The 14,274-nt window shown below is 32.7% G+C and overlaps 1 protein-coding gene across 1 annotated transcript in view; it reads right to left on the bottom strand.

The window, feature by feature from the left end:
* Window positions 1-14,274, bottom strand: part of Fat4 (FAT atypical cadherin 4) — a 156,466-nt gene that overhangs the window by 61,745 nt on the left and 80,447 nt on the right. Inside the window, exons 3-6 of the mRNA XM_063260749.1 lie at window positions 12,438-12,699; window positions 10,862-11,212; window positions 4,530-5,452; window positions 3,736-3,910 (exon numbers count right to left, since the gene is read on the bottom strand). Coding sequence (XP_063116819.1) covers window positions 3,736-3,910; window positions 4,530-5,452; window positions 10,862-11,212; window positions 12,438-12,699 — 1,711 coding nt within the window. The remainder of the gene's footprint in view (window positions 1-3,735; window positions 3,911-4,529; window positions 5,453-10,861; window positions 11,213-12,437; window positions 12,700-14,274) is intronic.

The following is a 14,274-nucleotide window of genomic DNA, read 5'->3' as shown; positions in this document are numbered from 1 at the left end:
TGGCTAGGACCTGCACATAGAAAGTTTCCACATTTCTCATTAGACTTAGACCTCCATTATTTGTCTTAATATTAAGAATTTAAAGCATCTGATTTTTGTCATGTTCAAAGTTGATGCCCTAAGAAATATATGCAATCTAGTTTCCTGCAACCAGGTTTTGGTCCTGGAGCTAGGTGCACATTTAGATCAGTGTTTGAACCATCATGTAAAAATTCCTTCAGCTCTCTCACATATGTCTATCAAAAAAGATTAACTCTTATCACTTCTTTTGTGCTTCTGGTTGTTTTATTAACCTAAGGAAATATCCTTTTCCTGTTACAATTTAAATGGAAACTACATCAGAAATGGTGGTTGAATTTGTTGACTAGTATACACAATCCACTTTAACCATAACTTGGCTGAACTAGTTTTTTAAGCCCGTGCATTTTTAAAAATAACTGCTATGAGTTATATACTTTAAAAGTTCCAAAGGAAATAATATTTCCAGTGTACCAATCTGTGCTAGTTAATTGAGTGTGTCAATGTGAGTAAGAAACACTCTACTAAATTGGATTAGCACAGCTCTGGGTGTGGCTGAAGGGATTTACCAAAAACAGGAAACAAGATCAACCCTGGGTGCCAGAGGCACCAGCCAAAAGGCTTGCAGACTGGATGGAATAAAGGGGGAATGAAGAAGGAAGGCTGCTTCTGTGTCTTCAAAGAGCTCCAGTCGTGATTTTCACCTTGGACCTCTTCACCTGGCTTCCAAGGTACACTCTTCAGCCTCCAGGGCAGACTCCGGGCTAATGACATGGACTTGCTCAGGAGTTCTACCATGAGCTCTAGGCTTTCACCCTTTAAATCTCTTCAGTCCTCAGACAGCCCTTTTGCACTCTTCCACACCTGACTCTACAGGTGGCCATTATAAGCCCATCCTTTAAATCCTTATATATTTATGTGTTTTGCATTAAATCTGTTTCTCTAGTGAGCACTGACTGATATCCAGTCTATAAAATGAAGTTCAATAAAATGAAATTCTATATGAACAATAATGTTTTAAGTAGAGATTTTGAAAATCCAATCCATATATCTTTTAATGAGAGTAATTATGTAATAAGAAAATGGGAAATTGTTTCTAAGAGTTTTTAAATATTTGAAGTTCATAGATAATAGCTATTATTAAAATCATTTGTATACTGTGATAGGAATAATGCTTAGCAATTTAACATATGTGGTATTAATTAAACCTTGTAAGTACTTCGTATCTATTATTACCCACGCTTTATAGAAGAATGTACTGACATTGAAATAATTCACTTGAATTACCAATAAAATTATGACAGAATCAGAATTCAAATAAGAGCAGTTCAAATGTATTTTCATCATTGCATCTTGCTCATTATTACACAGGTTGCTGTGTAAATGAAATGATTTTTGAAGGGACTGTTTTCCAAATTTCCCTTGACCTCCACCTGAAACCTTCAGTGCTCTCTACACTCTGAAGTCAGATGTGGCATGGTCTGAACCTACTATGCTATTTATTAACTATGCCATCTTGAGCAAATTATTAACAACTCTGAAAAGAAGAAAAACTAAAAACCCTTACATGTGCATAAGTGAGATAATGAAAAATCATGTGTAAAATCATCAGTAACTATCTGTATAATCTGGCATACTGATTTACAAAGATAGATACGTGGTAAAATATAATAATTTCCTTTCCCTTTACAATAATCCTTCCTTTCCTGCACAAGCACATGATAAATTTTTAATTCTCCACAGAATTTGACTACATAGAATGTTGCAAAATAAAAATTCCCTTGTGGAGAACTTCTATGGCTGTTCCCTGCCCAGGATGGGTCTCCATGGATTATAGCTTTGACTCTCAAAATCCTTTCCTTCTACCACTTGGCAGTGTGGATAGGGGAGTTATGATTTGCCTTCTTTGCAGGATGTTTTATAATGACTGATGCCATAAGGAATTAGATTTCTGCTTCTAGATTTTTCTCCTCCTCTTTTCAGCTCTTCACTTTCACTCAGTCTATGTTTGTGCCTAGTATTGACCAAGCATTTCCACTTGTCACAAGATGAAACATGTTTCATCTGGGATGTTTCAGTATTAACACCTTGGTTCTAACATCTGACTTTCTGCCACTTTATAAGCAGTTCACCTTACATTATTTTTAGATGACTTTTCAAGTACTTGACTGATTTTTGCAACGTAAAAGTGACTGTATATTTCATACAAGAGTGCTTATCCTTAAGGCTTAGAGACCATGAAACACAACACTGACTCCACACATGAAGAAACATTTCGATTTTATTTGGTTTAAATTTTATGTGCCTATCACACTGCATTGAGTTGATCACTCCTCGGAATTTGTATACTTTACATGTAACCTAACATGATAATTCACAGACATTAAAAATAAAGAGATTATCTTTTTTTCCATAAAAAAAAAATATATATATATATATATATATATATATATATATATATATACTGTGTGTAAATAAAGAGAAAGAGCTCATTTAAAAATCAAGGGCACTATCATTGCAGTACTGAATATAACCCTTTTATTGCTTCTCATCTCAAAATCTTCCACTTTTTTTTAAAAAAAACTACTGCCATGAAAAATGCATTGAATCTAATTAGATTGGCCATATACAACAAAAATATTAACATATTAATGCAAAACATTAAAACATGAGTAAAAAAATCCATTTGAAATCTTTGCATGTGTTTTATATAAGTATCTATGCTTATTTCTCTACAGTTATTATATATACCAGTACACACACGCCTGAAAAGTAGTCCGTAAAGCTGCCTTTTGCAAGAACTTTTCCAAAATAATGTTTAACTATGTTAGCATAATTAAATCATATATCAACATATTTAAATTATTAAATTATTTAATACATAAATCCTGAGTTGTGGGATCTATTTTCATAAATAAATGCTACATAAAACTAGTCCATAATTCATTAATCCTTTGGGCAATCAGTGATTCATTCAGTCATTTATTCAATAAGTGTTTAAACAATATCCACATTATTTAAGTCATAAATGTTCTTTAACAAATATTTAATTCTTTCAATTTTGAATTAGAAGTATTTAGCATTTACAAAGGTAGTCTATGTATTCACATTTAAAATGTACACATATTATTCCTTCTTTTTAAAAAAAAGTTGTGTTTTATTGTTACCTGCCACACGATTTTGTACAATTACTATTTCCAAACTCTAAAGGTTAATGTAGATTGCTAGTCCTCAATTCCACGGCAGTTTAGCACACTGAAATGTCAGTGAGAATCATTTTCTCAATGATACTCTCTAGGGTTTGCCAAAGGCTTTTTATAGCAAAGCTGCTGAATTTACAGGATTAATGAAGTGGAATTGTGGGCTCCAACTCTCATTGCATGACCAAGTAAAACGATCTAGATGTTTTCAAAGCTAAAATATTTTAAAGATCTCCTGACTTTGCTGGTAGAGTATTATTTCACACTCATAGGCAATCACATTGCTTATGGGGCAAAGATTCATTGTGTTTTATGAAAGCGCAGATTTACTCATGATGTGCTTAAGCTCAATTTCCCATAAATGTCATAAAGCAATTTATGTTCTTTTAATTATATACATACAGTAATTATTTGAAGTATTAATAAATTTCATTAAATATTTGATTTAGTGAATGAAATAATTTCATTTACTCTTAGAGAAATTATCCTCAACTGAATAAAGCTGAACTAGACTTACCTGAATCTGTGGCTGTTATCACCAAAACAAAGTGCTCCTTTGTCTCCCGGTCCAGACTCTGTGTCACTCTAAGCTCTCCACTGGCTGACAGAGTAAAAGCTTGGTCTTCATTACCACCAAGTAGAACATAGGAGAGTTTGCTGTTAGATCCTTGGTCATCATCTCTTGCTATCACCTATAGAAAAAAATAGTTTATACCATGGATGTAAGTGTATCTGATGCAGTACCCAACATAAAGAAAATGTATCAAATAAATATGACAAGGCTTAGCCATAATAAAGCATTGCAAATAGACAGTTTCAGGTTTCAAGGAAAAAGTAAGTAAAAGTGATAAATAATAGTATGTAATGCACATATCTTGGGTTAAAATATGAATGAAATTAAAGCATACCATTTTTAGTTGGCTTCACAAAACTATTTAATAGCACTTTCAACTAGCTAGGGGAATTTATGAAGAGGGCATACTAACACCTCTAACAAAATTTTCAAATTTTGATCTTGTTTTATTTTACTGCTATGGGAAGATACTATTCTCACAGTAAAACAAAATTCTACACTATACAGATTCATAAATGCAACATCAATATACACAAAAGAACATAGATAAATGGGATATTTTAACCTATGATAAAGTTATTACATGTTAGTTACGTTGTTCGTAAACTTTTCAAAATTTGCTCTCTGTGAAACCAAACATTCAGGATGAAAGAAGGTGAAGATTTGAGAAAGCCAAAGAGAGGCCATTGAGAGGTCATGTAGTGGACACAATACCTCTTATATTTAAGTATACTGACCTGAAGAATTGTTCTGGGAAGTGTCTCTAAATTCTCAGGGACATTTACAGAATATGGAGATAGTTCAAATATGGGAACAAAGTCATTAATGTCTAGTAATACAATGCTGACAGTGGAGGTGTCAGTCCTGGGGGTGCTGCCCCGATCTGCAGCCTGAACAGTTAAAAGATAAGTAGCAATCTTCTCTCTATCCAAAGGCTTAGCCACAGTGATGGCTCCTGTGACAGAGTCGATCCGAAATTCTTGATTGGTATTGCCATCCACAATGCCATAGCGAACCTGTCCATTTGTGCCTTCATCTCCATCTGCTGCAAACACCTGGAGTATGTCCGTTCCTGTCAGTGTGTCTTCATTAATCTCCACTTTATACAAAGCCTGTGCGAAAACAGGGTTGTTATCATTGATGTCTAGCACCATAACTACAACCTCTGTCGATGAAGAGAGAGGTGGTTGGCCTTTGTCCGTAGCCACCACTGTTAGAGTGTAGTTAGAAACTTCTTCTCTGTCCAGCTCTCCGGTGAGCCTCACTTCACCATCAATGGTGCCAATGCTAAACTTGTTTCCTAGAGGGTTCAGGAGAGTGTATTCAATATAGCTATTTGGGCCGCTGTCTGGGTCTGATGCTTGAGCTTTGAAAACAACAGTATCAATAGGTGTGTTTTCTGGAATGTATGTCAATTTAGGGGAAAGAAATGTTGGTGGGTTATCATTGACATCCAGCAAAATAATGGAGACTTGAGCTGTGCTTGTGAATCTGGAGGCTGGCAGCTGAGGCAGGTCATGCACCTGAACAACGAGGTTGTAGAAGGACTGACTTTCCCTGTCCAAAGCTTTCATGACTTTCAGTATACCATTCTTGTCTATTGCAAACTGTGCCAGGCTGTCGCCTGAAGCAATACTATAAGCCAATTGGGAATTGATGCCTGAAATTAAACAAACAAACAAAAAATAATAATAAATTTACTTATTGCAGATTAAAGTATACCAACAATTCTAGCACATATTGCATGTTGGATATATTTTTGCACCCCAAAAGACTTTTTAAATTATTTAGCTCTAATATTTTTTAGTAAATAGTACATACAAATAACTCTTTTCAACTTTTGATCTGAAAAGAAGGTTCCTTTCAGGGAGCAACCAAGCTATGTACTACTTGCTATTTATAAGAAAGGTGAAACATTAAATTGCACCAGTAAAAAGGAGAATAGTAATCCATGGAGCAGATTTTTGTTTACACTTCTTTGTTTCTATCACATAATTCCCTCAGGTCTTAAGCTAACAGTGCCACATTCTGTATTACTGGCCCAGCATTTATAACTTCAGTAATTTATTGAGCCCAACATCAATTTTCAGAGAAGAGTAATAAAATGTTCTGCTGTATGGCATTAGTCATGGATGCTGTAAGTCTAATTTTACATTTCTTGTCAGAACCAATAAATACTTTTTCATTCCTGTTAAGCAACTGGCCAGGAAATGGCCTTTGAGAATATGGCACTCCCTAAAGTTTTATTATATATATTTAAAGTTTTTACAAAGTATTCTTTAAAAATTATTAGCAGTAAATTATACGTAAAAGTTCCCAAATATAAACGTTCATATTATAATTGAGCTACGTTCTTTTCTAGAAATATGTGTCACTCCTTAAAAAAAATCTAAATTTCAGATAATAATTGTAGAGATTTTTTATAACAAATGTGATGTGGAGAATACACTAGCCTATTGGTTTAGTAAGAGATTTAAAAACAAATAAGGTAAGTAATGATAACAGAAAAATCAGATTTTCTGCTTCAGAGGAGGAATTCTCTTCACTAAGCCACAATGATATGTGCATTTTTATAATTTATCTCAAACATATTAGGGGTATTAAAAGATATTATGATAAGAAATATATTGTGCACGTGTGTACATCCTTCGTAAAGATTTTATACTCTGGGACTAGGGAATATCTATGGAGCAACTGGAATTGCTTTCAACTAGATCCTATATTTTTGAAGTTTATTGCAACTAATTCATTTCTAATTTCCATTTATCAGAAATGCTGTCCACTCAATGTCAAGTATTCTAAAACAATTTAAATGCTCTTTCATTTTTTTGTATTGAACTTAGACATTCTCAGGATTCTGTGAATACTTTTTTATGAAAAGCTTTTGCTTGATTCTCATTAAATTCCTTATAAATCACTTGCCTAATGGAATTTCTTTTCTACCATTTAAGAACTGTTCTTTATAATAATGCCACAAGTACCCTTTTCCTATGATTGGATATTTTCTTTTGCCTATATATTGATTCAGAGGAAAAATATTTATGAAGATAATTTTGCAGATCTTTGTAAAGGTAGTTTTTCTCCCCATTATGAATTGTGACTCATAATCTTTGCAGTTTACTTACGACTATACAGAAGAGAACAAAGGAGAAGCTGTAAACTTCAGAATACATAGAAGCCTGATTACCAGAAAAAATATGAGTAAATAATGTTAATGGGATACACAGGTCAATTTATTAGCAGGAAACAAGAATTTTTTTACGATCTTAACAGACCAAGGTTAACAACCTGTGTCGCTTCCTTGTTTTAAAATTCTACAGATTGGGAGAATAAAAAGATCCAGCAATTCAGAGAGAGACAGAGACAGAGAGAGAGACAGAGAGAAGGGAAAGAGGGAGGGGGAAACAAAAAGAGATACATGGATAAAAACAAAAGACAGACACCAAGAGAGTTCTTAGATATATGTGTGTGGGTGGAAGTATTATATACAAAGCATCTTTTATTACTTCCTAAGAATATTTTCTGCATTTCTCATGACGGAAGCCAGCCACCAATGTTGAATCTTTATTCCTCTAAGGCCCAAATTCAAGTAGGATTTTTATTGAAACTCAATAATGGAAATACCTGGATAAAAATAATACTTACAAGCAGAAATATAAAATTTAGTTCTATGAAGATGTATGAAATTATTTTATTCAAGATTAAAAGCAACTAGACATACTAACAAAATTTCACATAGCGATGAAGTGATAGCCACATAAATCGACTGCAATGTAAGCAATTAACTTGAGTCTGAACATTCTGGTTTACCATCTATGCTACTTCCTTGAGTAAACAACTAAATTACAGCGGTAAAAAGAACACAATACCAAGGTTTTATAGCTTTGCTGTCAACAGCAAAGCAGATACTTTAAAAAAAAAAAAAATGAAAGAGCTTGTTGGGATATGCTGAGGGGCAAAGCAATAAATATAAAATTTTAACAAAAAAATGAAAAAAGAAAAACTTGTGCTCAATTTATAGTGACAAATATATTAAGTAACAAAATTTTAAAAAATCAAAATAATTTTTATCATTGAGAAAACATAAAAATATAAGTATTTTTACACTAAGTACAATACTAATAAATAATTCTTATCTCAGGAACTGAAACCTAACCACTGAAATCATAGGCCCTTGAAAATATCTACAGCTACTTTACTTTAAAGAAAATGACTTTTCATTCCTGACAAGTTTAGTAAGTGACTTTGTGCATGTGTCCTACATCTTGAAAATACACAAGGACATATCAAAACAAAATTCTCTCAACATTTGTATTATTCTGAAAAACACAAAGCTGAGATCACTTTTCTCCCTCTGCTCTTTGCATCAAATGTCTGAATCATATACCAATAAATAGATTATTTTTAAAAATTGTATCCACCAGTGTTGAAACCCAAAATAAGTGGACTTTGATAGCCCACCAGATCCTGAAATTGAAACCAGTCCATATTTTGAAACATCTGTGTTCAATTTTCTGAAATTAATTTAGTTCCACAATTCTTCTTGGCAGTTTATTGTTTTATATTTTTGTGTGCATATGTGTATATATATATATATGTATATTATATATATTTATATTTATATTTATATTTATATTTTTTATATTTATATATATTTGCATTTCAGTGATAATTTAGTTGTAAGGAGATACCACATATGGTATATAAATACATAAAATATGATAAAAATATTCATATACAATTCTATTTATAAAATAGATGCATTTATTAAATGCAAAATTCATAAATGTCATCATATGATTTCTGTAAAGAAGGAATATTTTTAACCTCACATAGCTGCCATACACAGAAACATTTCATACAGCATTCCTTAGCATGAAGCAGTTTCAACAAGGCCATCAAAATGCTGGAATCGGGAACGTATTCATTACTCCAGTTGTCTGTGTTGGGCACCAAGGATATATGGGTATAATTATTCAGAAAAAATGCAGTTGTATTATGATCAAAACATTCTGATATGACTCCCAGTATTTGAAAACGTGTATGCTTTCTAGAATAATTACATGATTATCCAAGGAGGATATTTTCATGATGTTTCAATTTAATTTTATATGGGGAAGTTTGAGACTCATACAGCTATTACCAACCTCATGAAAACAGTGAAAGATTTTCTTTATTCTTATGAAGTGACTGTATAACCTAAAAGGTTAAAAGTTAAACTCTAAGAGAATCTACATACAGAGAATACAAAATGTTACATTTATTTTCACTGGGAAAGTTTTGATTGTGGATAGAAATTAACTTATTAATTTATAAATATTTAAAAATGGACTGTGAAATACCTATGGAGCTATTTAGTATAAGTGAGTTGGGAATTTTAACAAGCAAGGTTACTTTATCATTATCCTTGAAATTCAAAAAGAGAACTGTGTCTCATATTTTAAGTCAAGGTTCAGGAAATTAAATTGATAAAAGTATTCAGAACTAAAACAATGGGTAAATTTAGCTTGAAACAATTAAAAGAAAAAAATGCATGAAAAATGCTTTAGAGTCAATCGTTACCGTATTTCTTTGTCTGCATGTACATGGAATACTACAGCAGAGTTTTGAAAAGAAAGCTTTGTTTTTGCTCTTTCCAAATTTCCCTAAATTTTAAGGTATGAGAATAAAACAGATTTTTTCCAAAACAGCACACAAGTTTATGAAACAATGGGCTTTCCCTGACGTGTTATAAATAAATCACAAAGATACAAAGTAAAAAAAAAAAAAAAAAAAAAAATATTTGCCACTGACTAAGAAGTTGAGCAAAACCACAGAAATAAATAATGTAGGAATCTATAAAAGACATTGCAAGTATTCATGTTTTGGGTAAACTAACTAAAACTTATGATAGTAGCATCACTTGTGAGCAGAATAATTATTAGTAAAAGAGTCATGATAGTTACAACAGTAGTGTTTGAACTACATGTATTTTAGATGCATTCACAAGCCCAGTTATAACTGATGAGAGAAGGAAACTTCAACATATACTAACTGTTAAATTACAAACAAAGCCTTTTCATTCTATTTAGTGAAACATATATTTAAAAAGCTGTGCATTTCCTCTTATTTTTCTAAATGTCATTGGTAGACACCCCTGAAAGGGAACTAAGTGTAGAACAGAATTAATGTTGAGACAGAATAGTATTCTGATATTGTACCAATCATCCACCCCAGGTAGAGTCAGGGAGTTCTAAATTAAGATTAATATGCCTACATCCTGAAACATTTGCTTGAGCTAGACATCTACTTCCTCTTGAAAATACTGTGTTTTCCTTTTTCTACTGATAGGACATTTAGTTGCATCTAATGGCAAGGAAAACAAGGCATATTAACTTGCCAAAAAGTGGTTTAAACACTTATAGTCTGTAGAAAGCCTCTGTAATGTTTTATTACCTGAAACCTTTATTTCACAGAGACTTAAGAAAGAGTAAGTGCACACTTAAAAGATAAGTTTACAAAATATTTTTACAATAAATATAAATCAAATTTATACTGTATCTAAACAGATTTAATGCAGTCTTGGTTTGATTATGTAGCATAGTTAAAGAGATCTGCAGCTATCTTTTGAGGCTCAAAGGATGAATGCTTGTCTCACCAGGAATTTTTGCCCTAAAGTATGAAATTAATTTTTACATTCTTAAGTATTTCTCTTTAGGGTTTTTGTTTCCAGTTGTTTTCAAATTTTCTCTCTTAAATTAAAAAATTATATGTAAACTCAACAATTTAATTACACGAACTCAAAATCCTATCTTTTAATTTTCACATTATTGAATTGCAACATCATCACATTTAAGCAAAACAATAATAAGATTTTTTTAAATGATAAAGGACTTTTTCTGGTATAATTGAACTGATACAAACCAGTTTTTGACTCAATAGGTAAATTCTAATTCTATTTATCAGCTTTGGACATATATTCATAAAATGAACTTTTGTAACAGCTGGAAAAAGAAAGTAAATATAAATATTGGATATAAATATAAATATTTTAGTGATCTTTTAAAAGTATGCAAAAAGAATTACATACCATCATCCGCATCAGTAACATTAAACACAAGAACAGTGGATCCTAGAGGTAGATTTTCCATTAAAGATGTGCTGTATGAATTCAAGCTGAAAATAGGTGGATTATCATTTACATCTAGTATGTTGAAATAAACTCTGATGGTAGTAAATTGTCCTCCACCATCTTCAGCTCGAACAGTGAGGATATAATATTGCTGTGTTTCATAATCTAATATTCGAGTCAAATTAAAGACTCCAGTAATGGGATTCAGGAAAAATATGCCGTCTTCATCATCTTCATTCACAATATATGTAATTTCTCCATTCACACCCGAGTCGTCATCTGTAGCTAAGATAGCTGCTACCAAAGAACCTATCAAATAAAACATGTGGTCTAAAATTAATGGAATAAGAGGTAATCCATATAAAGATAGCCCAACAGGATCTTAACAGAATATTAATGCACATAATATTCACTAGATTTCTACATATGACATTGATATCAACAAAATGTGTATCCTTAGATCCTTACTGAATCTAAAGTTACAGTGTGAATATTACGGGAAGTTAATCTTCCTTCTGATATTTTTCTACCTGACCCTACTGATTTAAAAATTTATTTATGAATTTAGTGATCATATATTGTAACCCATTGCTATTGACAGGAACTGGGAATTCCAAGCATCTAGGTCCATGTCTTGGGCAGAACACTCTGTGGCTTATAATGTCAGTGCTATAATTAAAGCAAGAAACAAATGTAGATTTCATGAAGGACATGAGGAAAACCTCTTGCAGAATAAAGGAAATTTTTCATGGCAAAGGAGTCTTCTACAAGCATTAAACTCTTATCAAATGGAATTTCCAAAATGCATGCTTTTTATTAAGCAAATTCATCCAAATGCATTTCAGAATAAAATACTAATTTTTAGTTAAGAATTTGTACTAGTACAAATGAAACATAGACAACCATGAGATACGTAGGCAACCACAACATACACTATAGTCAGAGATAAAAGATTACAATTTCAGATTCACATTCACTTAATTTTTATTGAGCCTCAAGCTACTAAACTCACATATGCTTTTTAAATTAACCTTTGCCCTAATTATAATGGGAGTTATTGTTTACTTTTTACAGAAGGAATTGAAGCTAAGAAAAAGTAATTAACTTGCCACGGGTCGTACAGCTATCAGTACCAGAATCATGATTGCATTTTTTCTTTTTTTATGCATTTTGCCTCACTCTTTCTATTCACAGAAACATAATCTCATTAGATATTTTTAAAATGAAAAACAGAGTATCAAATCTGTGGCTGCCAGAAAAATTAACAACCCATGTCAAAAATACTTTCATAGGCAGAAATATCTGTAATTAGTCATCAGATAATGACTAACCTTACTTATACTCAAAATACTAGCAATTTGCATTGAATCTGTACCATAGATGTTAATTAAAAGATCTGAAAATCTAACACATATATTTTATAACTAGTAGCATGTGGCAAACACTAGTCACTAATTAAGAACAGCCAAAACATTGTACATAATTGCAATCAAAAGTGATTTTTGCAAGATACATGTAAGGGCATGTCACTTACCAGGGGTTGTGTCTTCGGGGATGTCAAAGGAATACACAGGCCTGGAGAATTTGGGTGTGTGGTCATTCACATCACTAACAGTTATATTAATTCTCATGTCTGAGGACTGCAGACCATCATCAGCACGAACCAGCAATGAATATTTGGAGCGGCGTTCCCGGTCCAACCTCTTGGTTGCTATTAGATCTCCAGATTCGGGGTCAATTCGGAAACTATCATCAGCTCCACTAATGATAGTGTATGTGACGAGAGCATTGGCACCCTATGAAAAGAGAGTAGGCATCTAACAATTAGAGGTGGAACAATAAAAGCATTGTTTCTTATATTTTCTTTTGAAAATATTTTTGACAAAGTGAGACATTCAGCTTTAACTTCAGGTAGTATATAACATTTCAAAAAAGAATAGGAGACATGTTTAATGAAGGAATTGAAAGATTTCTAGATTTTAAAACACTGCTAAAGATAAATAAGAAAACCAGACACAAAGACCTAACCAGTGTTGGTAAACTACACCATGCGTGTCACAAGGGCTGTTTGTACACTGAAAGCTTCCTAAAAGTTCACCATAGCTAACAGGCACTCATGTATTGGAAGACAGTATTATTAAAATATTCCTGCTATTGAAAGCAATTTACTAATTCAGACCAATTCTTATCAAAATTCCAATGATATATCACTGTAGAGATAGTTTTCTAGGTTTCATAGTGATCCAGAAATGATCACCTAAATGGTGTAAATAATTTCGAGAAACAATAAAGCTAAAGGCATCACACTTTCTAATTTCAAAATATACCACAAAGTTACAATAATTCAAACAGCATTGTACTACATCAAGGAAGACATATTGACTAACAGAACAGATTTCAAAGTCCAGAAGTAAATTCATTCATAAGGGTCAACTGATCTCTAACAAAGATACAAAGAATAAACAATGGCAAAGAAAATTTTCTTCATCAAATGGTGTTGTGAAAACTTGAAATCCACCAAAAAGAAAATGAAATTTTATCATTTTACACTGACAAATGTTTAATAAAAAATGGATTAATTAGACCTGACACTACAGAACTTATAGAAGAAAAAATGGTATTAGACTTGGCAGAGATTTCACACAGAAGACACCAAAAGCAAAGGCAACAGAAGCAAAAATAAACAAGAGTAATTTTATCAAACTAAAATACTTAGGGAAAAGTATAGAAAATTGGCATCAAAATTAAGAGGCAAGAGCAACAACTATGATCTCCCTTTAGTCTGTAGAAGCCAGATTGGTCATCACCTTGCACTTCAAGTTACTTATTTGGAGGGGAAATTGTTACAGGAGTCTGAGTTAGATAGAAGTTTTATAGGGAGTCAGACAGGGTTGGGCCCTTAGAGCAGCCTATGCAGAAGACCAGATAGATACCTTGCAATTTTGCAGGAGACAGACACCTCCCACTGTGGGCCAGACCTCAAGACAAAAGGTAAATGAAATGCACCCACATACTTCCTTAGGGTAAACATCAGGCATTCATATTCTAACTAGCTCTCCATTTCCCCACCAAAGACAGGAGTCACCATCCCAAACCCCTAGAGAGTCACTCATCTTTAAGCATGCCTGCTTGCTACATGACTGGCTTCTCCATTTGTTCCCTATTTAATCAATTTTACCTGAGTAATTAATCTTACTGGTTAACCATAGTCCTGTCCCACCTTATGCTACCTTGGATTTCCTGTGTTTTTCCCACCTTGAATCCTTGATTTTACTCTATAAAAGTCCCTAGAAAAGACAAAGTCTTTGGCAACCCACTTGGAACCCCTTCTGGCGCAATCTCTCTCTCTTTCTTTCTCTCTCTCTCTCTCT

Source organism: Cavia porcellus, unplaced genomic scaffold (genome assembly GCF_034190915.1).
Source record: "Cavia porcellus strain 051 isolate PalLab524CR breed Dunkin Hartley unplaced genomic scaffold, mCavPor4.1 scaffold_14, whole genome shotgun sequence".
Taxonomy (NCBI): domain Eukaryota; kingdom Metazoa; phylum Chordata; class Mammalia; order Rodentia; family Caviidae; genus Cavia; species Cavia porcellus.
Note: the sequence above shows the minus strand (reverse complement) of the source record. Positions and strands in the feature narration are given on the sequence as shown.